Source organism: Sciurus carolinensis, chromosome 2 (genome assembly GCF_902686445.1).
Source record: "Sciurus carolinensis chromosome 2, mSciCar1.2, whole genome shotgun sequence".
Lineage (NCBI taxonomy): Eukaryota > Metazoa > Chordata > Mammalia > Rodentia > Sciuridae > Sciurus > Sciurus carolinensis.
In genome coordinates this window covers 34,987,884-35,015,605 of record NC_062214.1, presented here as the reverse complement: position 1 = coordinate 35,015,605, position 27,722 = coordinate 34,987,884, and the positions used below count along the sequence as shown (strand labels likewise).

Genomic DNA, 27,722 nt, shown 5'->3' with positions numbered 1-27,722 from the left:
ATGTTGATTGTAAAAAAAGAAAAATAGAAAATTTAGGCAAGTCAAAATAAAACAAATGTCAGATAATTCATAATTTTAAAACAGAAAAATTAGTTACATATTTACAATTCCATTATTATACATACTACTTAAAATGTAGTTTGTTCATTTATCATCAACACTGTCTCCTTAGGCCAAGAAAATCTCCTCTATAAAATCTTTTTTATGCTTATGTAGATTATTTTGGGGGAAGGGGCCAAGCTCCCAGATGCTGCTGCTGCTGTTGGTCCATGAACTACTTATTCTTTGAATAGCACTGATGTTCTTACAGGCTATTGTTAGAATTTTGGCTTTGCTGTTAGGTTTTAGCAATAAATGCCAAATAAACCCAGAAACTTGAAAGTGCCCCTCACAGTCTCCATTCAAACATGTTGCTGAGCCTCTAAAATAAATGCAAACATATCATAAATGGGGAAAGAGGTTTAATTGGACATAGCATTGACACATTCTCTCAGTGGATGTCTACAAATGGCTGAAGGTGATCACAGTACAGCAGTATTTGTCAGGCTGACACTTGAAGAGTACTCACTAGGGTGAAAACAGCACTACAATCTCTGAAGATCTGCTATTGCAGATTCATTTTTCTCATTATGAATGAAACTGTGTGTGAACATTTTCCATTGTATTCAAGAAATAAAGCTATTTTCAGAAGCAAAATGCCTGCTTCTCAGGAGTCTATTTTCCATGGCCAAATCAGGGACATTAGAGCATCAACAAAAGTAATCGTAGTAAAGAATTACATAGGAGAAGATAAACTTTTCCTCTACCCTCTTAGGTTCAGCATTTGGGGGGGTCTGTGAATAAAACTAACAAAAGGCAGATAAATAGGAGAAAAGAATTTATTTATGTGTGCAGTGTGCACGCATTCCTTATCATATTGTGATGAGTAGCTCAAAGGGGTAGTTACAATTTGGGGCTTATATATCATCACATTATATCCCACAGATATGTACAATTACAACACTTTTTAAAATTTAAACAAATTTAAAAATAGGAAAGGAGAGGTAGAGAGGGTGTTTATGTGAGAATGAGTGGATTTTTTTGAAAGATCAGTGAGGTTTCAGGAAAACAAACAGGAGACAATAAAGTTCTTGATAATGTTTATCTACATAGGTGCAAGTAGTTCTTTTGTCACCTTCAGGACCAGAAAGTTCACACTCCTTGAGAATTAATTTGGAATAGTTTTATTTGTGTTTTTTTCCCTAGAAGCAGGCTAGTCCTAAAGAGGAACTTATGGCAGCCTTACTTCCTAGAAATTGCTGCTGTTGGATAAATTACCAGCACTGGAGTGTTGAGTGGGTTCCTACAATTATAACCTGTTAAATAAGAAAGTAATGAGCCCATACTTATTTAAATACATAAATTATTGGAGAAAAGAAAGCTCTGCTCAACAGCAGAAAGATAACTAAGAAATGGAAATAATGATGAGATTGGAAAATTATCTTATGGTTATTGTCCCTTTAACACTCATTCTAGGAAAGTATCATCAATGAATATTAAAATTAATGAAATTTATGGATATAAAAGAAAATTCACAGTTTCAAAGATCTACCCATGAGATACTTAGTAAACGTAAAGAGAAAAATGTTTACTGTAATAGAGAAACTAGGTGGATATCACTCTAAAGAATCGAAGTTTACAAAATTGACATCATATATCAACATCATGTACCTATTCAGATAATGTAAAGAAGATTGAAATATCACATCTATGGTGCCGAAAACACATCTCATGAATATATTCTTGAAGAAATATAAGACAAAGCAAAACTGAGGTATATCTGATAAAATAACTGGTCTATATTCTTAGATACTAATGTTATTAGAATAATAACAAGAAGAGAGACTTTTAAGCTAAAAGACCGAAGAGATGTGACAAATGAATGCATCCCATGACCTGGGATTTTACTTTTGTTTTAGGTTAGATATTTTGTTTTAGGATATAATAGCAAAAACCTGAAAAAGATTTGTAGATTTTATAGTTCATTTGTTGCTTTCCTGATTTTGACATTTATAATACTGTTATGTGAAACAATGTCCTTGCTTTTAGGAAAAACACACATCTTCATTCAATACTCAAATAGTTCAGAAAAAATTACTCTCTCTCTCTCTCACAGAATATATATAGTGAAAAAGAGATCAATAAATTGTGGTGAATGACTAACATTTAGATAATCTGAATAAATGTATATAGGAATAATTTATAAAATTCTTCCAACTTGTCTACAAATATGAAATTTTTTTACAAAATGGAAAAAATAATCTAAACCTAAACCTCATTAAACAAATAAGGTTTAGTTTCTGTTTAAGAGTGAATCTCTGGGCTCTAAGTGACAAAGTTTGCAAGCAACTCCAGCTCAGCCCTCTCTCCAGAGAGGTGGGCCTGGTTCATAGCTCCCCTTTCCTCTGTCTTTTTCCCGACTGGCTACTGTTAAAGATCCCTTCATGGTTGGAAAACAAGGAAGAGGCTAGAGGAGACAGATTTCATCAGTATATGGCTGACAGTTGTATTCTGAAGTTGCTGTCCTCTGGTGAGACAGGTTCTAAAATGAACTCCTCCTGTCGATGGAACTTTTATAAATATTTCTGGGACTCCTACACAGCACCCACTGCAATTCCCCGTTTGGGCAATGCCTTTGCTATTTACTCTAGTAGTACACCTCCAAAGGTGATCCATATTATGTCTCAACCTGGCTAAGTTATAGTACCTCGTAACTCAATCAAACACTAATATCAGATGTTACTGCGATGGAATTGTATAGAGGCCATGAACATCTACAATAAGTTGACTTTATACAATAAGTTGAACATCTACAATAAGTTGATTTTTGAGGAAGAGATCATCCTCAAAAATCTGGTGAGAGCTGATCCTATCAGTTGCATTAATTACAGTGGAAATTTCAATAGTTGTAAATATGGTTATGTAAATGACTTTCTTTGCTTTTAGGAAGTACATGCAGAAGAAATATTTAAGAATAGAAACAGGACTGAGGTTTCCCTGAGAAAGAAGAAACTCCACTGGAGGACTTTAGGGAGAGTAATTATTCAAGGGATCCCAGCCTGCATTTCCTGATGGTTTATACTACAAATCAGGATTTGCCCAGTCAGCAGTCCCTACAATCATATAAATGAACTCTTTTTAATTTTATCATCTATCCATTCATTCATACTTAAATCCTTCATCTATTTATACACACATACATGCGTATATTAAATCCTTCATCTATTTATCCATCCATCCATACCAACACTGTTTATCTAACAGACCCCTTACATACTTCTTTCCATGTATAAACAGACCCCAGACCCAGATCCCAGAAGGCACTTGTAAGGTTTCATGCTGGGTGTCTTAAATCCTCCTTTTCCCTCCTGTCCCCCACCACAGATGTTCTTTTCCCTTAAGTGTAATTCACAATGGTAATCTTTAGACATTCTCATATTTTTTCCTGGCATCTAGAAATTCTGTTCAAAGTACCAATTATTATATGAATACCACTTGAACTGCCTCTCAATTGCAGATAAGAGACTCTGAGGGAAGATTCTCCATACTGGAAAAATGGTTATTTTGTAGTAAACAGAAGATAAGGGAATGCATTTTCAAATTTTTTACTATGAGCCTCAGCATCATATCTAATACCATAGGTGTTGTCTTAGTTTAGGCCCTTCCAGGAGCAAATGGGAGACAAAGATTAGGTGTGTTTGGGAGGTAATGTCAATAAAAACTAGCAGAGGAAGCAAAGAATGGGACAGGGAAAGAAAAGTGGTAATGAAGGGTATCAAACCAGTTACCACTGTGGGAAACTTGACCTTAATCCCAGTGTTGCTCTAGGAGTCAGGGAGAATGTGTACTTCAGAAAAATCTTACTGGAGGGATGAGGGATCTGAATGTATTCATTCACTATCTGAGAGCTGCTTCAAGGGGATTGTGATTTCTCTGGTACTTCTGCTCTGTTGTTCAAGTTAAGTGCTACAGGTAGCCCTCTGGCATTTGGAAATCAGGCCTGAGAGCCCTAGAATCCCAGAGTGGGAAGGGAAGTGGGTGTTCAAAGTTTATTTGGCCCAAGGTATCTAAGACACATGACTTATAATGGTGTGTGAGAAACAAACTCCTTTCTTAAATGACTGCATGCCCCTTCTTCCTTACATTAAACTTTTCATCAATTTCCACTAGAATTATATCTTTACTATAGCATACATCAGATAAAAATTTTTGACAGCAATGTTTATGCCCAAATGCCAGATATTCCACTGCATTCTGGATGATTGTGGGATTTATCCACAATAACATGCCATTCATTGTAAAATAAAACACACCTTCACTATGCATCTCAGAATATTTATAGTTGTTAAAGAAAAAACAAATATTTGGTAATGAATGCTTCATTGGGGGATTTTGCCTTCGATAGAAATATTGACTTTCTCCAAAGTTCAGTTCCTGTACCTCAAAGCATTCATTTACCCTAAGAAGAAACTACTGTGATTCAGATCTTGAGAGAAGCTTCCAATGCTTGGGCTTTTTCAGTGATATTCTTCTGAAAAGGCATCATGAAATCCTCAAAGTCCACCTCATAAGTAAACCTCTCCCGCCGTAGTTCCCTTTTCCTGATCAGCTCGGCTGTTGTGGCTTCAGGACTCCAAATCTGAAATAAACCACCAGACCCAGAACAGCTATTGAGCATACTGTCAGTGAATGTGCTAGTCTCCAGACAATATCAATATACAGTTTTAATTAAGTGCATGCCAGGAAAGTGCTCCGCCACTAAATTAAACCCCTGGCCTAAGTAGCTTTTTTTAAAAATTTGTTCTAATAGGTTATACATGACAGTAGAATGCATTTTGACACATCATACACAAATGGAGTATAATGGAGTAGTTGTACATGATATAGAATTACACTGGTTGTATAATCATATATGCACATAGGATAATAAGGCCTGATTCATTCCACTGTCCTTCCTACCTCCATAATCCCTCCCCCTCCTTTCACTCCCCTCTGTCTAATCAAAGTACCTCTATTCCTCTCTAGCCACCTCTCCTCAATTGTGAACTAGCATCCACATATCAGAGAAACATTTGGTCTGTGGTTCTTTGGGACTGGCTTATTTTGCTTAGCATGATATTCTCCAGCTCCATCCATTTATCTGCAAATGCCATAATTTCATTCTTCTTTAAGGTTAATATTCCATTGTGTATCTATGCCACATTTTATTTATCCATTCATCTGTTGAAGGTCATCTAGGTTGGTTCCATAGTTTAGCTATAGTGAATTGAGCTGCTATAAACATTGATGTGGCTACGTAACTACAGTATGCTGCTTTTAAGTCCTTCGGGTATAAACTGAGGAGTGGGATAACTGGATAAAATAGTGGTTCCATTCTAAGAAGCTTTTTATAAGTTGAAATTATCAAATTTATTTCCAAAAATGTATTTTTAACATTTTCTCCACTCTTATATACATCACTGGTTAGATGAACCTCACTACTTCTGTTGGTGTCTATATGGGAAAGGAGCTCAGAAATGTTCTTGAATTGATTTTCTGGCCAGTTATCCTCAGACTAGCTGCTGCTCATTTATCACGTTAAAACAGGAAAGCAAAGGAATTGGAAAATCATCTGAGTTTACTACCTTTATGTCTTATGTGGAAATCAAAATTATTTTCATAACAGGAGGCAATGCTTATTCAGTATGGTTTGATGTGTGTTAGGAAGACAACTCCTCCTCCAAAATTCCAACTATAGATTCATCCACAACTGCAGATGTTTTAAGAGACCCCTAGATATATCTAGTCTTAATTAGTATGAAATTCCCAAGTGAGATACTAGTAGTGAGTTTAAAGGAAGCCTGGGTCTGAGAAGTACCAATGTAAAATATCAATAGAACTTTGTTACTAAGTGACTATAGGGCATATCAATGACCAAAGAAGACTTTTAAGGAAAATTTAAATGTCAATAGAGAAATACTAACAGAGGGAACCAGATATTAGAAACCAACAGATGGATTTCATGGGTTGAAAGTAGGAGAACCTGGCAAAAGAACACATGCAAACAGTAACTATTGAAAGATAAATTTTGTACATTTGTTTGGATGTTCTGCATAGAAAACATTGGTAAAATAAAATTTTGAGCTCCATCATTCCAAAGTACTTACCCTTTGTGGAATAAATGTGATATCTACTTTCTTGGTATAGCCCCTGGTAATCAATGAATTGAGATAAACCACATTATCCCTATGTATTTTCTTTTCCTCCGATATGACTGGCATACCATAAATGGATGAAGTGGTTCCTGGAAACAAGATTTTAAAACTATAAATTTCAAAACCATTATTCACTTTCTAATATTATTGTTTGTTTTTCTATATCTTTCAAAACTGGTATTCACTTTCTAATTTTATTATTTGTTGTTCTATATCTTACTCTGAAACCAGAAAAAAAAAATACTACTAAACGAGATACAATTTTAGATAAAATAGAATATTTTTATATTACTTTGCTTTGTTTAACTCAATTTGTACTATCAGTAAAAGATCACACAAGTCTTCAAGATATCTACCCTTGACCTGTGACTGTTCATTAAGGAGAAGGATGAAATCCTCCTAAAATGATAACGCCTGGGTAGTGAAGCCCCAGCTGATTGACATTTCTTCACCTCTTACTATTCTGTTATCCTCCATAGTGGTACTTTATCCTGTTTGCCTACAATCCCTTTCTATTTCCCTACCATTGACATTTCTCCAACCCTTTTCGATTTGATGGCATGAGAATTTTTCCTTCTTTCTTTCCTAGTCTTTTGTCTTGCAAGAATTTTTCTTTTAAGAATTTAGAATTAAGAATTTTAAGAATTCTAAGAATTCTTAAAAGAAGCTTCCAAACTAGGAATATGCACATTCCTTGATAATGGCAAACTTTTGATGTCCCGGTTAATTCCCAGGCAACAACCTCAACCTTGTGCTGGCAGTTTAGAGTTTCCTAAACCACTCCAGATTACCAGGTACAGTCAACCTGGCACATCTGAAATCTGCTAGAGTCACTTTGCTGAATATCCAAGTTACAAGTGGCTAAATATCCCAGAGTTCAATGGAATTCATTAAAGTTCCTGGGTGGAGGCAAGGAAGAAGGTGGGCAATAAAGATTATGAGATCAAAAAGTAAGGAAAACCGTGCTTTACTTCATTTTTCATAAGGTTTCAAAACCCTCTCCTTCCCTACTTGGGCCATGACATCAAATCTGTATAATGCAGGACCAAATGTATATATTTCCAATACTATTTCTTTTTTCAACATCCTAATTATATTTGGTTTTGTGTGGATTGTTTTCAATGAGCACTTTCTATAGTGTTCAGTAATTGGAAACTTCTTGCTAGATATTTCTTTAAATGTACTGTATAACCATGCTGAGAGTATGCACTGCATATGACTTTGTCCATGCTTTATAATCTGTAAATAATGTTGCTGCCCACCAAGCCCCCAACAAGTTTTTAATGAATTCCAGTTACTAATGGGTAAGTGAGCTCTTTTTTTTACCTCTTCTTTCTTAATTTCAGGACCTTCAGTCTTCAATTTAGGAGGTGGCTTGCCTTTCAGTTTTTGATTTTCTGCTGTTTTAGGCAAGTTATCTAACTTTTCTTTAATCAAATCAATTATTCTATAATCAGCATAGGCCCTTGCAACATCCATGGCAGTATGCCCTGTTTAAAACATAAACATAAATTTAGAGTTATAATAAGTGGACTTAATGATAAACCATGCAGGGGAGAAAAAAAAAACAACTCTCAGCATCACAGCTCCAGGCATGTAGAGTCAGGGTGATTACTAAAGATAAGAGTGAAAATTCACAAAGCAGATCAGATATCCTTGAAGGTGGGCCCTGCCATAAAACCCCATGGTTTTAAAGCACCATTTACTGACACAAAAATTAATATCTTTTAAAAATTTTTAACCCCATTTCTTAAAAAGTGGATTGGAAATATGAGATTATATTTTGAATATCCAACTGATGGTTTTCTCCCCACATTGCACACATTTCCTTTTCTGTGATAATTTTAACTAATCTTCCCTTTTCCATGTTGTAAGGAGGTAAATTCCAAAAGGCCTGGGGAAGTTGGTGCTTGCTCACAAGTGCTTAGGAAGGTGGTTGGGTATTATGTTACCTGTAATTATCATCAGGTCAGCCTGGTGCAGTTCTACCTGTGACTCAGGGACAGCCTGAAGCAGTCAGAGGCATGAGCACTATCTCAGAGCCAAAAGAGGTAATGGGTTCCAATATAAGAAAATGACACTACCACATAAGGAACTCAAGTATTTATTCAAACGATGTTTTCATTGTTCCTTTGTGGCATTTATGACATAGGGTTGGACATCTGTTTACTTCCTAGAGGCAAGGAAGCCTCAATTCAGAAATCATTTTGTCCAGCTGTTCAGAGGAATCCAATGTCTACAGAGTCCCTAGAATGCCAATCATTAGGAATTAAGCATTGAATTAAGAGTTATAACAGTGATAACTCAGATTGTGACCTGCAAACTACTTCCGGTCCACGAAACAATGGTTCCTGATCCACAGTGAAATAACCACAAAAATTAAGTGTTAAGAAATTATATAACTATAAACTCTTTTTCAAGAACTCTGTTATCCGAATCTGATGATTAAGAAGTTTGAGCTTGTATTTCATGTTTTTTTTCCCATTTCATTTTTCTACTAAATCATTTTTATTGTATTTTATAAAAATAGGAGTCCCTAATAGATTGCATAAAGAACTGTCCCTTTAATAATCAATGCTTTGAGAAGCACTGGGTATAAGAAGAACTTTCATAATATTTACTTAAGGCTTGTGTTTGCACCAGTATCCCAGGGGAAACATGGTTCTATCAGAACAGAAATGGAGGGATAGGGAATCTTAACAAAAATTCTCCTTCACTAACCCCACCATCAATAATATGAGCACATACCTTTTCTATTTTCCAGCTGGAATTTAGCACCAATGTCAAGCAGGTATTTTACAGTATCCAGTCTGCAGCTTTCAATGGCTCGACTCAAGGGGGTTGAGTTGTTGATTGAAACTGCATCTATTACAGCTCCAGACTTAACAAGCAGCTCAACAATGTCTTGCTGCCCTGCATGGCATGCAAAATGTAGTGGAGTCCACAGAAAATTATCTGTTGCATTAACGTTTGCCCTATAAAATAAGATAGATACACAAACTAAAAATTGTGGTTGCTCTAAGTACTGGAAATTAAAAGGGTGAAGTATAATTTCAGATAGTTTTATCAAGTTGTTAATTTGCTAACCCTGTGCCATAACTTTTCTTATAATCTCTTTGTTCTGCATTACTTGTCAGTCTTCACTTTGTGTACATATACATTTTGTTTAGCTTTAAAGATACCTACAATTTTTGAAAAGGTTAAAATCCAGGAAAATTATAAAACTGGATCCAGTGAACATAAAAATTGTTATAAAAGATAAAATTTATATTATTCCACTTTGTGTCTACTTCTTTAGCACATTGTAAGATTTTAAATGAATCCTCATTATTAGAATTCAAAGCATTCCTATATATTATTTAAAATTCTAGTGCTTGTTAGTATTTCCCTATCCAAAAGTTCAAGTTCTCCTTCGTTTTTTTTTCAACCTTTCTTTTGATAATATACAAACTTGAGTCTTTGACATTAAATGTTACAGTAATAATAACATTAATACATTTTCCAAGTGTGCAATGACAGCACCAGCAAGTGCACTACATAATTTAACTCCTTTAATCATTTACAAATTCTGAGATGAGTCCTACTAGAGTCCCATTACATGAGAAATGAGCAAACTGAGGCATGGAAATGTTAAGAAACTTAGCCCAGGTTATACAAGTATGGTAGAAGCAACTTTTTTAGTATTAAAAGTTAAATAAAAGCATCATGTTTTGATATTTTAAAGATTTTTATAAATGAACCAAGGAAAAAAATGCCCCCTCTGAAGGAGGACGGTGGGTTGTAGAGGAATGAAAACATGTTCTTAGTTACTCTGTCCATCACCCCCCTTGTTTGACTTTGTTGGAATCCCCACAAAGCAAAAAGCTTTAACTCCACACACCATCCAGGTAAGATTCTGAGATAACACTAAGTCAACCTGTCACAGGAAAACAGTGATTGTTAGAAGAACCTTCTAATCCCAGAGTTAAAACTTATTTGGCTTTACTTTCTATACAACTGTCACTGGCAAAATGTCATTTACACACACAATTCTATGCTGTCATTAGCCTGGATCCTCATGTAAGATCTATTTAATTACTGAAGCACATTCCCATACTATTAAAATTCTGAGCTGAATGTTTATGACCTTCTTTTACTTCTTTGAAATGTAAACACTCATAAAAACTTAAACCTCACTCAACACACACACACACACAAAACATACCCCTTTTCAAGAAGAAACTTGACAACATCTATGTTTCCATTTGCACATGCTGTCATTAGTGGTGTTTTGTAATAATTATCCTTCATATCCACAGGTATTCCTGCTTCAAAAGCCTTTTTCAGAGATGCCAGGTCCCCAGCCCTGGTGACAAAATTAATATTTGAAAATACTTTCCCTGGATCATCAATGTACCAAGCAGAATCATCCTGAATGGGATGTTCTGGTGGGTGATCTTGATTAAACCGGCTGCAATCAGTTACATTCTGGTAGGTTTCAATCATGAAATACGGAGGCCCACCATCTGGCCTAAATGGAAATGCATACTCAGGAATGACGCAGACTGGGAGGGGTAAAACAAATTTGCCTTTCCGTCCCTTTTTGCCCATTCCTCTTTTCTTTTTCTTAGGCCCAAAAGATCCCAAGACGAAAGACTTGCTTAAGTATTTGGTTCCTTTAAAGAAATCATTAATGTTGACTCCACCATCCCGGGTTTTTTCATGAAGTTGAGCTATGAAGGCCAGTTGTTCAGAGTTTGCAAAATCTTGCTTATCCTCCAGGGTCAACACAAAGTCTTCCTTGGAGACCGTCCCATTGCCTCTGTCCACAAAGGAAAAGGATTCCCGAAGGAAGGCCTCATGTTCTACGGACCAATCATGTAGTCTGAGGGCCCACATGGGATTGGGATTTTTGACTCCCGGTTTGGCCAATTTATTAGCAATTCGCTCAGCTCGTCGAATTTCTTTGCTTGCTGCTTTGAAGCCTCCATCTTTGGCCACAGCCCTGGGAGTTCTGTGATCTAAATTCTTCCATTTCAGGTCACATCCTAAAACACAAAACATCATTGTTACCAATGGTTGTCAAGGCAGCTGCATGGCCCTACATCATCATCCAGATATTTTCTCAGTTTTGGGTCATTAGTCAAAAGTTCATCCTAAAATTATATATACACAGAGAAAAGGGCAGCTAGCTAGTAAAATTATGAAATTAAGTTGCATTTTTTCCCCTGTGGCTTCACTTCTATGAATTCTGATAGAGATGAGTTTATAATTTATGTCTGCTCACAAAGGAGAGATTTAATCCCTGTAGATTGAAAAGTTAGATAAAAATATAGTTGAAATAAATATTAAATAGGATACTTGCTGAGGAGATTTTATATCAGTGGGAAAAGAACAAGAGTACATTGGGATTTGGAGAAAAGTGTCTGGATTGAAACAGCTTACTTAGGACCTTATCAGCTTGGAATGTTGACAAACACCTGTTTCTTCTTGAGTGATTTCAAAAAGAAATCATTAATATTTTACTTGTATTCTTCATTAAATTAAGGTAATTTATACTAATTCACTGTTTTGTGGTGAGGTCATAAAAGCAATCTTTACAGAGGAAAATTAATTTTGTCAATCAAATCTGAGAATTCTAGCTTTATATTTGTGTGCAACTTAGACATCAAAATGCACTTTCCTTTTTGGTTTCTTACTTAAAATCATGAGATCAATGTTATTTGTAAACATTCCCCAAAGAATGAAACTTTTCTGATTGCATCAGAGAATCTACTTAGCAGCACCAAAAAGGTTGTGTTCTAATGTGTCTTGAGGTATTAAAATTTCTTCATGTGTATAAATAATTCGACTATAAAGAGGCTCTTTCTGGTGTTTCCAATTTAGAAGGTTAAGCTGTTGTTTGGCCAATATCACATAATCAAAGGATTATCATCCAATCAGATACTAATCAAAATGTACAGGTAGCTGTATGCAAACGTGATCCTCCAATACTTTATGGTTTTAATTCCTTGTCAAAAAGATGCTTGCATAGATGGCCGCTGTAGGGTTCAGAATATTTAGTTTTGTGTATTTGAGAGAAGAAAAAAGACAACTGGAAACCGAAAAAAAAAAAAAAAAAGGGGGGGGTGCCCAATAAAAAAGAAAAAAGAAAAGCTTGGCAATGTTTTTCAAGATTCATACTTTTGTATTGTCAAATCTTACATATTTACACTAAGGCTAATAATTTTTTAGTGATAGAAAAAATTAGAAAGGGGTATTTAGTCAATAAAGATTCTAAAATTTCTGTATTAGACAGTGGGATTTTTGTTGTTGCTTCTCTCTCACTCTCTCTCTCTCTGTGTGTGTGTGTGTGTGTGTGTGTGTGTGTGTGTGAGTGAGTGTGTTTTCAATTCTAGGGATTGAACCCAGGGGCTCTCTCCCACGGAGCTACTTCTTCAGCCCTTTTCATTTTTATTCTGAGAAAGAGTCTTGCTAAGGTGCTGAGGATGGCCTTGAACTTACAATCCTCCTGCCTCGGCCTCCCCGGTCACATGTGCTACCATGCCTGGCTATATCAGACAGTTTTAAGAATAGTGATTTATTTTATTGAGAAAGGAAGGGGTCGTGAGAATGGTCTCAATAGTGGAAGTCCATAGCATAGTAATTACATAATAATGCAAGTCTACTCATTTTCCTAAGCTATTTTGCTTATTCAGGGAATCTGGTCTTTGTTGTTGTTGTTTTTCCTACACCTCTGAAGCCACCCCAGCACAAAGGGTCAAAGAATTTTAGACCAGCTTTAGCTTGCCCACTTTTGCAAGTGTCCTCCTAGTTAGGAACCTTGATATGGATAAAAGACTCCAACATATCAAGGAAGACATTTTAATGTGGGAAAAGAATCCAGTGCTTTACGAGTGCTTTACATTTAAGTACAGAGACCCCAGGAAGTTAATTCAGAAATGAGTATTTCACTGCTAATGGTTTTTGGCTTCTCTGATTGCCTTAGATAGGATTCTAAAGATGGAAATGTAGCTTCTGCTATGGATCTGAGACACCAGTATAGGATCTAGTGACATGTTTGTATTTTCAAACACTCGACAGAATTTAGAACATTTTCAGATATTAACTTTAGAAATACAGGCTTAGGATCCTTCCAGAAAGACAGATCTTTTCTGAATCACTGACAAAGCTTTTTCCCATGACCCAAGTTCTGCCCTTTGCTCTTGATGTGCTTTCTGGGACGTTAGCCCAGGAACATGAAAACCACAGAACTCGTGTGTGATGAATTTTGTCCCAATAAGAAATAAGGCCACATGTGAAAGTTTAAGAAGTGTGCCTCAAACCAGGATAATAGTTAATTTTTAGAAATACACAGTGTTAAAAAGTGAGATGTCAGAAAAAAATACTGATAGATGGTGATTGATTTTAGACAAAGACCAATAAGAAAGTTTGAGAGGATAAAAATTGTATTTGATTTATCTTTATTTCCTTATTTAAAAAAAAGGGTTTATTATTTGCAGTGGGGAGTATAAACTTATAAAAATAAAAAAAATGGATCAATTATTATACTATTAGTTATGTAGACTTCTTAATGTTTGAACTGTAGAAACCTTAGGTCCTAATGACTTCTAAAATTCTCTGGGTGGAAGACAGAAAAATACTTTTTCTGCTTATTAGAAAGTTATTGGACTTTACATTTTTGTCTATTTTTCATAAATTGGAAAAAAACATAAAATTCAGAAAATATAATTCTATCTCTATTAAAAGTTAAACTTTTGAGGTACATTCAAAAGAAAAATATCCATACCTTTGAACTCAACTTGCTAATATTTTTAATTTACAGAATTCATTATGCTGTACTACACATAATACAGTTTGTACTTCTAAATTCATAATTGCTTAAAAACTACAGGAAATAAAAAATAAATACTGCTTACATTTTAAATGTTCTATGAAAATTTTCCTTTTATTTAATGTACCTCCCAATATTTCCCTAGAAATATTCAAAAAGGTTATCTTTCCATTGACATGACACACTATTTTTAAACTAAAAACTCAGACTAAAGGAAATGATTTTCAATGTTTTTCTTTTAAATTGATATTGGCACTTTTAAAGTAATAAATTTAATCAACTATAAGCATTTTAATATTTGGTTAACTCAGGAAATATCCCCTTTAGGTTTTTAACAATAACCCAAACATTCAGGGAAAATGGATTTTATCGCTTTTAATGGATTTAATGGATTTTATCACTTTTAAGACAATTCATGGTTCAATAGAATATCTTATAAGAAAACAATTTCAATTTTCTTTCTGCATGAGTAAGGTGGGCTATTGAAAAAGATAAGCAACTACCAAGTGAAATGGGTAAACCATAAATAATTTATACACAAAACTGCTAGACAATTTTACCTCGCTGAGCTATATATTTACAGCAATCTGCAAAACCACCCATGGCAGCATAGTGAAGTGGCGTGTTCCCATTCATTGCAATCAACCCCACATCTCCATTGTAGGCAAAGAGAAGCTTCAATATCTGCAAAATAAACAGTGGAGATTGTGAGGAACAGTAATGAACATTTGCTGAAGGAAGACTGTCACCTAGCCTGCACTACCCAGTATGTTATCTATTAGCTACATGTGGCTATTGAAAATTCATATGGAAATGAATTAAATTTTTTTTTAAATTAAAAGTTTCATTCCTAGCCACATTTGAAATGCTCAAAGTCACAAGTGGCTACTATTTTGTACAGATCATATTAGGACACAGCCATCATCACCAAAAGTTTTATCTAAGAGCAGTGATTCAGAATATAGAAAAAGCTATATTCAGCTGGGGCACTATCATTTCAGTCACTAAGCAATTTAAGAAAACAGATAAAGTAAAAGCAACCACGCCAAAACTCAAAGAAAACAGATTAAAAATATTTTAAATTCAGAATTTAAAAAAGTAGGATAAGGATAGCATTAGTTCTCATTTTGTTTCTGCAAGGCCACTGTATCCATGACATGTTCTTTGCTAAAATGTCAGAGTATTCTGAGTTTTAAAATCAGATGTATCATTAGATGAGCGCATCCAGTAGGGAGACAAGGGAATGATGGCATTCCCTTGAGATCAGACCATATTTTGAAGATTCTAAGACATAAGGGAGGCACAAAATAGGGTAGTCCCAGTTGGCAGAAATTTTAAATGTCAAATATATAGACAAATTTTATTGGTAACGTTCAGTGAATAAATCAGCCAGTAGATAAACCTGAATAAAGAGCTAAAGTATATTAAAGTTAAATTTTTTTTTGATTTAAGGAAATCAAGATGTAAAACAACACAGGTAACTAAAAAAAAAAAAAATACTGCCTTAGTGTAACCTATATGATACACAAAAAAGAAAAAGAAAATCATAGCAAATTATAACAATTTTAAAGCAAAGAGCAGATTATTACATCAAAATAGCCTCCTTTGGCAGCAAAATGAGCAGCATTATGTCTATCATTGTCAAATACATTCACTTCAGCTCCTCTTTCCAGCATTCCCCGAACTAGTTCCAGCACCCCTTCTCTTGATGCTTCCATTAAAGCTGTACGACCTGTGGACTGAATATGAAACAGATCCAGTGTTGTTTAAATGTTAAATAACGCATTTATTATAAATATGGGTTGAATCCATTTGACCTTAGCTTTACACTGACAAGTTTTGTTCTCTACATTAAGGATGTATAATGGGTCAGTGTTCAAAACACAGAACTTTAAAATCAGAGTCAGGTTCACTCTGCATGTCCCTGTGAGAACACCATGCAAAAAAGATGTCCTTCTTGAAAAGAAAATAAAGCAAAAATGGAAGAAAAGGGTGTCATATATGCTAAAATTAGGTCATGGGTTTTTATTTTTATTTTATTTATTTATTTTTTTGCTTAAAACCTTTTACTTATTTTATTGGTTCTTTTTAGTTATACATGACAGTAGAATTCATTTTGATATAATTATACAAGCATGGAATACATTTTATTCTGTACCCATTCTTATGGATATACGTGATGGTAGGATTCACTATGGTATATTTATATGTACATAAGAAAATTATTTTGGGTTCATTTCATTAGGGATCCATGATGAAGTTTGTAAGCCCCTGGAATAACAATATATCTTCTACAGGAATTCCAAGGTGAAAGAGACATTCAGGGGAAGATAAGATTGAGCTTGGTCCTTGAAGGTTAGGATGCACACAGGCAGAAATGCTCAGGGAGAGTGTGGTGAACACAGGCTTTTAATTTTAAGATGGCAATGCTAGCAGGAGACTGGTCTGTCATACCCTTGAAGTCCAGGTAAAGCAATTTAGACCTTTCTCTTTAGTCAGTGGGCAGTAAGGGGGAGTTTTTGACTGGGAGGGTGTCATGGGTGTTTTCTAATGAGAAGAAAATATATTTTGTGTGTGTGATTCTAGAAATGACAACTAAAAGAAAACTCAATAAAATTAGACAATTCAAATGTAGAAACAGAGTATACCATAAGAAACAGCAGAATACATCTTTTATTTTCAAGAAGGGATAAATTTTCTTAGGCATCAGTGATACCTCTTCTACTATTTCCTACCACTGTAGGAATATCATTATATTTTATATATTATTTATATTTTATATTTATTATCATTATATTTTGACATGCATAATAAATAACAATTTTCCAAATATAATTAGGAAGTAGACTGTGGAATCACAACAATATAAAGATAACGAAGTATATCATTTTCAAGCATTTGAAAAAATCTCTAAGCTGACAGGGTAATTCTACCATACTTAAATGCAAAATTTATACTAATATGACACTGTAATAGAAAAAAGAAATATAATCACAGGGATAGCCATACTGAGTTGATAGAATTGGGATTGGCTCCTTTTTCCAAAAATGTCAGGCACATCTCTTTAACATCATGAGCTTCTTCACAAGCTCTAAGGAATACTGGTTTTCCTTCATAGGAAGAATTGTTGACATCTGCACCATGTTCGAGGGCAATCAGAGAACAACGATAATGCCGCTTTGTAGGTAAAATGCAGTAAAACAAAACACCTGCAGAAGAATAGAATCCCCAAAGAGTATTTAGTTAACAGCCTACATATATTTGAATATGATAGGAAAGAAAAAAAATATCATTTGAAAATCTGTGTTTAGCTAGTTAAAGATGATAGAGCAAAGGTATGTCTGCCTTAGTTTCCCTTCTGAAACCAACTAAAATACCAAAACAGAAAAATAAAAACTGAGAAATTTGATCCGTTATTAGGTTAGAAAACAGAACTAAATGTTATAGGAGCTGGGTTCAGGAGAAACTGGAGCATTCACATGTGAGCCCCTGTTAAGATTTGGCATCTTTGAGTCCATACCCCAAGTGTCCCTTGTTGGAATTTGCAGAGATGTATGGTGAATGGCTGGGATCCCGCTGAACTGGATCCCAGGGGGCAGGCTTTCAGTATAATAGCAGTGAGATGAAAAATTAGATGGCAAGCAGCTCTGCCACTTGGGCAAATCATTTTGTTCCACCGAAGCTAGGAAAATACTAAATCTCCATACCCAGGAAATATAACATATATGCCATCAACATAATCCATGTAGAAAATGTATTACATCATATCAGTGGCATTGTTATAATCCTGGGGCAGAGTTGGTAAGCAAGTCCTGGCTAGCCAACAAATTCTAAACTGACTCTGCAATGAGCTCTCTCCAAAAGCATGCTTCATTCAAAGAGGCACAATGACCAAAAAGAAATGACCAAAAAGAATGAAAAAGATTCTGCAAGAAAGTTAAGAAACTTGATAATGAAAGCCAGGTACAGTAAGGAACTTGATAATGAAAGCCAGGTTAAAAAATACATACTAGAGAAAAATATACCAATGAAAGATTATTGACTGACCTGGTTCTTATGTCAGCAAAGAAATTGTTCTAAAATAGCAACTTGTTCTAAAATAGAAGTGCAAAGATAGACCAAGACCAAAAAGAAGGACTGAGGAATATAGAAGATGAACAGAAGAAAAAGATGGACTTGAGTCAGAACTTAGGGAAGCAATAGTAAAGAAAAATAAAACCACTAAAAGAAATGAAAGTCAAATTAAAAACAGGAAAAAGGAATGCAGACACTGCCAAAACCATGGGGAGGGAAAGGAAGGAAAAACAAAGAAAAATATAATTGAGATGATGGAAGAGTCCAGAGGCAAAGAAGAATCAACATGTTTGTAATTGGCTTTCAACTATATAGAGATAGAGCAAAATTTTCTGGAACAGAAAAACCTGAATCTAAGATTGAAAGGAAACCCTGTACCACAGAAAAAATTGATTAAGAACAATCAACAAGACATGCCAAGGTAAAGCTTGTAAAGAAAGCATTCTATGAGCATCCAGGTAAAAACTCAACTCATGTCTAAAGGAGAAAAGTCAGGCTGGCCTCCAGAATTTGCCACAACAACACTCCATGCTTGAAGACATAGATTGTACATAAAACTGACAGGCACATTTAAGATTAAGAAATCAGGGATAGAAATCCAAAGGAGTGTGCTAAACTGCTTGATTGTAAAAAGCGACTCTACCAAGAGATCAATAGAAAATATGTGACTTAAAGAATCTCTTCAACCACAGAACAAAAGCAAAACTACCTTAGGAATTCTAGATACAGAAAAGAATATTGTAATTCATTATAGCCTAGAAATAATATAATTTAACAAAAATTTGGAGAGAATAGAGGGAAGTTCAGATAATATAAGAATTTTTTTTTCCTTTTACTGTTGGAGGTTCAGATATTTAAGGGTCAGGTTTTTGTTATAATAAATTCTAAAGGGAATCATAGAAAGATAATTGTCTAAAACTGAGTGGTATAAGGGACATATACAAGGTGAGAGGAAGGGCAAACTGTACAGATCTCATCTTTCTTAATAAAGAATCAATGAATCAGGAGTATAGTTGAAGGTGCTAACTCAATAAGCAGGTTTAAAGGAATGGAAAACTATGAAGTTACCCTTAAGAGAACATAAACAGACTATTTAGAAAAATACATCTAGAATAAAAATATATATGCAAAATAAAGTGAATATGTAGATCATCTAGGAAAATATTTTTATGTATCTATGTATTAAACAAATTATACCTTCATAATATAAAATAAATAATTCTCAAGTCAAACCTATGGGACATTCAGAGAAAGTGAACAAATTCTATCAATAAAATAAAAAAAATTTTATCTGAAAATAAAAAATGTAAATATACTTCATATAAACAGATATACCTAAAGTAGGTTACTAAGAACACTTAGAGAAAGAAAGGTGTTCAAGAACATAGCTGAAAATAGAAAATCAAAGAACAAGACATAGAAGACAGGAGTTGGCCAAAGCAACAAAACGACAATTTAAAAAAACCCCAAAACCAAAAAACCCTAAACACACCAGATGAGTTTAAATTTACTACTAAAGTCCCAAAGGCATTTATGGAATGGATATTTTGTAATGATTATAATTATGGTACATGCAATTCATAGTTAAAAGTCTATATAGGTTGACTCTTTAAACCACAAAGAATATGAATCAACTTTTCAAAACTGAACAAAAAAACAAGAGAAAAAATTGTATTTTAAAATAGAACTGGCATACTACATTTAGGATTGGGTATGTATTTCTTTATATGGGAGAACTGATTAAATGGATGCTGTAAGAAACACTACTAGTGTAACTCTTAAAGAGAATAATTTCTGATACTGCAATTAATTTCCTAGGACGACACACATGAAAGAACTTTTTGGCTTAGGGCTTTTACCATCTCCATATTCTGTAAAATTATTCAGAAGGAAAGCGTAGCTTAGGCCTAGAACATAGCTCACATCCTCCCAAAGATCCATTTAGCCATTTAAAAGTTTTCTTATCCTCTAGAAACTACATACAATGAGTCACACATCAGTGAATGGGAAAGGGGATGTTAATGGCAGAGAGATTACTGTGGAATCAGCAAAGCAGTTGGCAAGAGGCGTCCCAGCTAAGGATGCTATAAGTGAGTTAGGCTCAAGGATGACGGGATGAAACCAGGAGTCGGGCAAACCATGAGTTATACCTAATCAACTAATAAGATTCTGTGGGAAACAAGATTTTACACTTGTTTCAAGTTTCATTTTATGTTTCCAATTTCTTCCCACATGACTTTCTGATTATTTTTTCATACAATAATTTTCCAGAACCTTGACTGGTTTAACATTTGAACAAGCATAAATATTAACCATATGGCTATACTATTTGCTACAAATATTTACTTGATCTTATTTCTGATTTTTCCTTGATTTTCAAAAATTTTACAATTTTAGATCTTTATCCTATAAAATTTCTGAATTTGATTCGCATGTGACTTACATTTTTGCTTCAAACTTAAGAAAGTAAAATTTCTCCATTACAGTATTCCTCAACATTTATTCCATAAAGTTCCAAGTATATTTGATGGCATATGGAAAAACTAATTCATGGCTAAATAAATATGGAAAATGTTGACATCTTTGGTCTACTAATGTAAAAGATACATATCTAAATTTGTTTTATTCCATGGTTCTCTAATAAATTCAATAGTGGAACCAATTTTGCATGAAACCCTCTTAATATCACAGTGATTCAATGGTCCATGAAACACACTGAAATGGTATTCTATAAAACTTTGAGACTTCTGCTTTTTCAGGATCCCACATTTTAAATCACATTTAACTTTTAAATGCATCTCAAGTTTATTTTGTTATGTGATTCTCTTAATTTTTCCTCTTCTTTGTTCTCTTATTTTAAGCAAGTCATCTCTCAAATATCAAGACTGGAAAGAGTTACACATGTAGATTTTGCTCCTGTCAGAAAATATTAGGATTATAAAATGGGATTCATTTTTCTAGTGCAAAGCTGATGTTAATGGGTTTGCACTTACAGCAATTTTCTGGGAAACCTGATTCAATTTACTATTTATATTAAGTCTGGTGGGAAGTAGGTTGGTGATTTTCATGAGACTGGGTCAACTTGCCTGAACCTGAAGTTGTTTAGGCAAGAAGCCCCAGACCACAGTTTTGAGATGGCAGTAGGGAAGGTCATAGGATGTGGAAGTACAGCTTTTTCACCTGAATAATCCTTGAAACACCATGTCTAAGGACTCAAGTCGCATTTCCAAGTACATTAAAAATTTCACCCTAAAAAGTTGGGAGTTTATACCAGAATCCACCTTAGTCCTCTCAAGTTCATGGGTACAAGTATTTCCTATGTCAGACTGCAATTGAGAGGTGACAAAATCCTTTTGGGCTCCTAGGTCTAGTACTAACCAAGGTTTGAAAATGTAAAGAATAATAAAAATAATCTGCTTCATCTTTTGTCCTAAATGAGAATTTATATAAGAATAATTATGATTATGGTAAACTACTATGTGAAATGTTGATAATTTTCTTCATTTAATAGAAACCACCAAACATAGATTAATATAATACTAACTTCCTTTTTCAATGAGCCAGATCTCATAACTGGGATTTCCTAAGATATAAATTGTTATAAATTATGAGGATGTAGTATCCTTAGGTACAGGAGTAAGAATCTAACCTTTCACTTAAAGCCATGAGTAATTTCACTTCTAAAGTTGGAAAACAAAAAAGTCTATTTTACTGATTTTTAGCTACAAATTGAACTGCATTCTTCTGGATAGAAGGTGAGGACTGTTACCTTTTCCTTCATTATCAACTATAGTCATATCAGCCTTTGCCTTGGCTAGTATTTCCATGGACAGTTCATGACCCAGTTCTGCAGCCTTCATTGTCGGAGTACAACCATTTCGGTCTTGCACATCAGGGTGAGCACCAAGTTCAAGAAGAAAGCTGACCATATCGATGTCATTGGAAACTGAGGCTAAGTGCAGAGCACTGAGTCCATCAACAGGTTCTGTGAAATTGATCAGTTGAGGGTATCCGAGTTTGGTAAGCTTCTCTATCTGCTTCTTGTCTTTGTTCCGAACACACTGAAGAACTTTGTAGATCTGCAAGTTCTCAAGTCTCTTATCTGCTAAAGACATGCTTCACCAGCCCCTCTAAAAATGCTTCCTGGACTAAAACAATAACTATAGCAGTTAAAAAAATAAGAAAAGAAAGAATTCCAGATTAATTGTATCATCTTTATTTTTATTAAATTACAATATTTAAAAGTATATATTCCTGAGAGACTGTTTCTTATGAAGAGTTATAATGTATTGCAAATGATTTCAGAAAGTAGGGATTATATATAAATTTAAAAATATTCATCTGATATAAAGTTAGAATTTTTAAAATAAAACTTACCCTTCCCATCATAATTAATTATTCATTTGCTAGGTGACTCTTTCTGTACTTCTTTTAACCTTCCCTCCTCACCTCAGCTTTACCATTTTATCCAAGATGTTAGAGGTAGAGTTGATGGGTAAACTCTCAAAGAAGGTGAAGTTAACACAATTGCCAAAATAGAATTTGAGATCCCATCTATATGGCTCCATACCAGCATGTCCCCCACCATGAAGACATTAGACAAGTTTAGTAGTTTAAAAATATTACAGAAAAAAAAAAGAAGGTATAGGATTTTGAGGTGCTCATTACAAACAGGAATCTACTGGGCTCCGTAAGATACCAAAGTTGTGATGAATGATTTCCGTGTCACCTTAAGTGGGAATGAGGCAGTTAAATTGTTCAGTAACTATGAGCTTTCAAAAAGAAGCCCACTGTTAAATTATGATGAGCATATGTAGTTTTATCTCCTTTTATTTTGTTATGGAAACATGATCTTTTGAATTGAGTGTAGGCCATGCTAGGTATACCCAGCTTGCTTTTCTTCCTTCATTCATTTTTCTGGGACAAGAACCCCCTTTATCATATGGGGAATACATTTTAGGTAGTTTGGATGGGGTTGTTCTTCCTGTCCTTTGCCACAAGAATGGGTCTATGACTTTTGCATGGCCCATTTGAATGAACCAATCCTCTTTCTAGGTTCACTAAATTGCTCAAACATTTGTTCATAACAAACATTGGCCAATCAATGTCTTTTGGAATCCTTCTGTGAGAACCATGTGGAAAGACTATTTCTACTGAAGCTATTGAGCTATAAAGTGTGGGGCTGGGGCTTCAGGAGCTATCCTTCCTATCACAGAGAAAGCACATGTTCGAAAGATGGAGAGAAGCAAAGATGGATGAAACAAGTTGAACCCTGGGTTTCATTATACCAGTTTATGTTCAGGATTTGACAGATCTTATTTTGACATACAGTTCTTTACTGGGCCTCTAAGATTTGCAATGGAAAGATTCCATCTCCCTACAAAATCTGAAACTTTACCATCTTTCACCCCAACCACAAACTCATCTAACATTCTCTATAGCAGGAAGTTGCACTTTTGATCACATGATCCTTCTTCAAATAAGTCTCTCTAAGCAACTATGACATCTCCATGCTTATTTCCACTCTGACATCATCCCCCACACCTCCTCAGTCTCCTTTGCTGGCTCATGTTCTTCTGTTAAATGTCTAATTTTTGAAGTGCATGAAACAAGGTCATCAGGACTCCATCCTCAGGAACTCCCATGGTGATTCATCCCTTCTCCTAACCTTTGGCCCAGTTTTCAGTATCTGATTATTCATCCTCAGGTCAGCCATTGCTGACTCTCCTCAAGTTCAAAAGTCTATCCACCTGTGTACTCTTCATTCTCACTTGGATATCTAATAGGCATCTATAATGCGACATGTTCACAGCAGAACTCTTGAGAGCACCCTGACCGTCCACATTGCCATCCATCTAACCACTCAGATTAAAACACTACAGTTATCCTTCAATCAGTCTGTCCCTCACAGACCCTTTCTCACTTTTTAAATTCATCAATAAATCCCACCAACTATATCTCCAACATACTTTCTGACATCAACCCAGTGCTATTATCCTAGGCCAAATAATTGCCAGTCTTTTAATCTGTCCCATGTTCCACATAGTCCCCTTGGATCCCTAGTCGATTGCCAGAATAATCTTTTTAAAAAGTAGATTAGTTAAGATCATGCCCCCCAACATTTTTGGATAAATACTTTTAAGCAAAAAGTGTGTGTTCAACACTCATATATCCACCACTGAGATCCTACCAATAATGATTTACTTGCTTTACCTATTTACCCACTCTAACACCTACTAGTTCAGCTCATATTTGATCCATTTCAAAGTAAATTGCAGACATATTTCAGCATGTATATTCTTAACTGGAATTCAATATATATTTATGCTTTTTTCATATTTTGAATATAATGAAACATATAAGTATTAAATGTGCTATTCCATTTGGTTGACAATGTATGCACCTGTGTAATTCAAACCCCCATCAAGATGTGGAATGTCACCTTGGTGACAAAAAGTTCTCTAAAAGCACTTCAACAGTTTTCCACTGCAGCAGAATAAATCTAAACTGCTCACTATGGTCTCATAAGATCTTTCCCTACCCCTGTGACTTCACTTTGCCCCAATCCCCCCTGACTTAGTGATCTTGGGTCACACTGGCTTTGTTTATGAACAAAAGTTCATTCCTGCCCCTGGAATCTGCATTTCTTGTTCCTTCTTCCTGGGAGTGCTCATGGCTCAGAATCTCCATTGATTGGTGCTTCTCAGCATTTCAATTGCAGCCACCATGTTAGCTCTTCCCCTTTTTATTTTCTCCAAAGCATGGATTCTCTGAAAACAGTTTAGATAGATATTTAATTTATGCATTGTGTGTCTCTCCCCCGACTATAGTCTTCATGGAACAAAGTCTATATTTTGACTACCATTATTCCTCTACCACCTAGAACCTGACTCATATGAGGCATTTGATAATTACTTTATCAATAAGTAATGATGGAAAGTTAAAATAAGGAGGACTCAAAGAAAACTCTCAGGTTTCTGGTTTGAGCAATTAGATACCTGTGTGTGAGACAGGGTACTCAGGACAAGGTCCAAACTGGTCAAGTAGTGTAGACAGTGAATCATTGGGCATGCTAAGTTAAACTCCATGAAGCAATATAAAATTCAGGAAGTTAGGAGAAAGATCTGAGCCTGATCTACAGGGAGTTATGAGGTCTTTGGCAATTGCAGGGCTTTAAAACTGGGGGAAGTCAAGGAGAAGAGGAACCACCAGTGTCAAACACATGCTGTTTTCCCATTCTTCTTTTCCCCCCCTCCTCATTCTTTGCCTGCTTTTTCTTAGTGTTTCCACCTCTGCTGCTGGGACACCAGGGGTCACAAGGTTGGTGGTTTCAATGTCCTGTTTGCTGTAGCCCTCTTTTCCCTTCTGATCTGTTTATATAATGTACGGAGGACTAGGAATTAGAGAATGTCACTTGTTAGATTCATCATATGAACAGGGTCTGAGTAAAGCCATTAGCTGCTTCAGAGTCATCCACTTGACTTTAGCTGCATGGCTTGATGACATTTATTTCAGCTGCTCTTTAGGGCTTGTTTTATGGTTAGTAGCCATACTGTCGTTAGGGGCATTGTCATACTGCATACATTCATATGACATATATGGAATAGGATAAGATGCTCCTAAATAGCTTATTGATTGTACTGAGTCAATGCCACTTCATTTGAGAGGATAGAGACTTCCTAATCAGAGGCTTCAATGTTTGTCTCTGATACCATTTAGTCCCTCCCCAAATTAGCAGGATACAGCATTTTCCAGTCAAGCTACAATGGTGATTAGTGTCCATGGGTCGGTTTACTATGAAATCCATCCCTCCCAGCTAATGCCCCACTGGGGAGAGAGCAGTGTCCTCTCCTCTATCCTTTACAATCAAATGTTAAGCCACCCCTGGAAGTAATAACAAAAGTCCTGCCCTCTAACCTGGGGTACTCTGTAAGTGGTACAGCATGTATGATCCAAAAGAGGGTAATCACATGTACCACACTGTACTTTTCTTCAGCAAGGCCTGAGGAATCTTGGCTACTCTGAACTAATAATCATCAACATTGACAACTTCAAAAGAAAATAGAGTAGAATGTATTCACTTGGGAAGGAGGTGCACATTTGGGCTCTGAATATCCTGAAATTATATAAAAATCAGTGGATATGTGTGTGTGTCCAGCTGCCTCTTTCCTTGATGGGGAGAGACTCACAGGGCTTGTCAAATTCTCAAACGGGTCTATAAACAGGGAGGTTCATTAGAAAGAGACAAGCTTGGCACAGTGCAGAGTGTAGGATTTGAGGAGGAAATCCTCTGTGATCCTCCCACCCTTGTATCATTATTTACACCAACCTATCTAGTTTGTACCTCAGTTTCTCCATCTGCAAACTGGTGATAATAATAGTACTCACTTTATGCGGCTGGATGCATAGGGAATGAGATAATCCTTACAAAGTATTTAGCAAAGTCTCACAGTACAGGTTCCCTATGAATAAATTAAACTTCGTGGGTTTCAGCTCAACAGTAAGCGATGGTTTATAGGGGGTTGCTTCTCGACTGAGCCTTTTAGTTTTAAGTCTCAGAAAAATCTGAAGGGGAAAGGAGTGGATAAAGATCTAATTTCAAGGAAAGGCTTGGTGGCAAGTCCAAGGTGCCCATCTCACCTTAGTCGTCGTGACGATCAGGCGCCGCGGGTCTCTGGGCACCAATGCTCCTGGGTCCGCGAGGGCGTTCCGGGGCTGCCCGGGCTCTCTTTCTCTGTGCTATGGCTGGAATCCCAGCCGCGACCTTGGCTTCTGGAAGCCTGGCTTGGGCGCCCAGAATCCAACCAGGACCCTTTGGGCAGAGCCGGCGAGCAGGCGCGCGTGCGGACGGAAAGAGCGTGTGTGTCCATGGGCCCCGGGCCCGCGGAGGGCGAGCGCGCGGCCAGGTGAGCGCAGGGGGCGGGGTGGGAGCCGCGGAGACTACGCCGATTGTGAGCGTGGGCCACGCAGGGCCGGTTGCCAGGGCAACCGCCCAGGTGCGCTGAGGGGCGGTGCTCGCCTCTGCCCCGCCCGCCGCCCGCCCCCAGGATGGTTGGGCAGGATGCTTCCAGGAGAAAGAATGAGAGGGAGGCGTGAAACCCTGAGGTCTCCACGCTCTCTTCCATTCTTTTCTGTCTCCGGCCCTCAAGCAAAACAATTTAATTAGAAAAGTAAAGCTGCATATGATAATAATGATAAAATATCCAACGAGTTTAGAAAGTAAGATTAAATGGAAAATTCAATAAATTGTACAATAAAATGAAAAGTGAATTTATTCTCAGATGGTGAAGATTCTTGTAAACCTTCCCAGAGCTGTTCTTTCCATACTTTGGGATATACACATGCTTTAAAGATAGTTACGCACAAATGGGAGCAAATATATCATGGAGATGATTTTATTTCAGAGCTACAAATGCACCATAACACGCCCTAGCACACTTTTTCAGAGGCAGATTATGAAAGTTTTGTTTATGCGAATGTAAAACATGGATTTTAAATAGTCGTAAGAGATTTTAGTTAAAAGAATAGTTCTCACTTCCACCTCTCCTATCTTATCTTGAAGACTGTTTCACACACACACACACACAATACCTTATGGAAAG

The 27,722-nt window shown here is 35.9% G+C and overlaps 1 protein-coding gene across 2 annotated transcripts; it reads right to left on the bottom strand.

Moving 5' to 3' along the window:
* Nucleotides 1–507: 507 nt before the first annotated feature.
* Ankef1 (ankyrin repeat and EF-hand domain containing 1) lies at nt 508–27,043 on the bottom strand. Of its 2 annotated transcripts, XM_047542502.1 has the most exons (11): nt 26,761–27,043; nt 21,890–22,280; nt 17,056–17,255; nt 15,636–15,785; nt 14,607–14,730; nt 10,438–11,260; nt 8,982–9,208; nt 7,560–7,723; nt 7,230; nt 6,186–6,322; nt 508–4,678 (listed from the first exon to the last, which is right to left on the bottom strand). In XM_047542502.1, the coding sequence occupies exons 2-11, from the start codon at nt 22,233–22,235 to the stop codon at nt 4,520–4,522; spliced, it is 2,331 nt and encodes a 776-aa protein (XP_047398458.1). In that variant the 5' UTR covers nt 22,236–22,280; nt 26,761–27,043; the 3' UTR covers nt 508–4,519. The 2 variants fall into 2 exon arrangements, 1 of the variants encoding a protein (XP_047398458.1); XR_007107351.1 differs by lacking the exon at nt 7,230.
* Between the last annotated feature and the right edge of the window lie 679 nt (nt 27,044–27,722).

Coding starts and splice junctions, on each gene's coding strand:
- Ankef1 (XM_047542502.1), bottom strand. CDS start 22,235: ATGTCTTTAGCAGATAAGAGACTTGAGAACTTGCAGATCTACAAAGTT. Junction 15,786..17,055: donor ATCCCAATTCTATCAACTCA/GTATGGCTATCC, acceptor TTTCATATTCAG/TCCACAGGTCGTACAGCTTT. Junction 11,261..14,606: donor TAAATATATAGCTCAGCGAG/GTAAAATTGTCT, acceptor TTTGTGTTTTAG/GATGTGACCTGAAATGGAAG.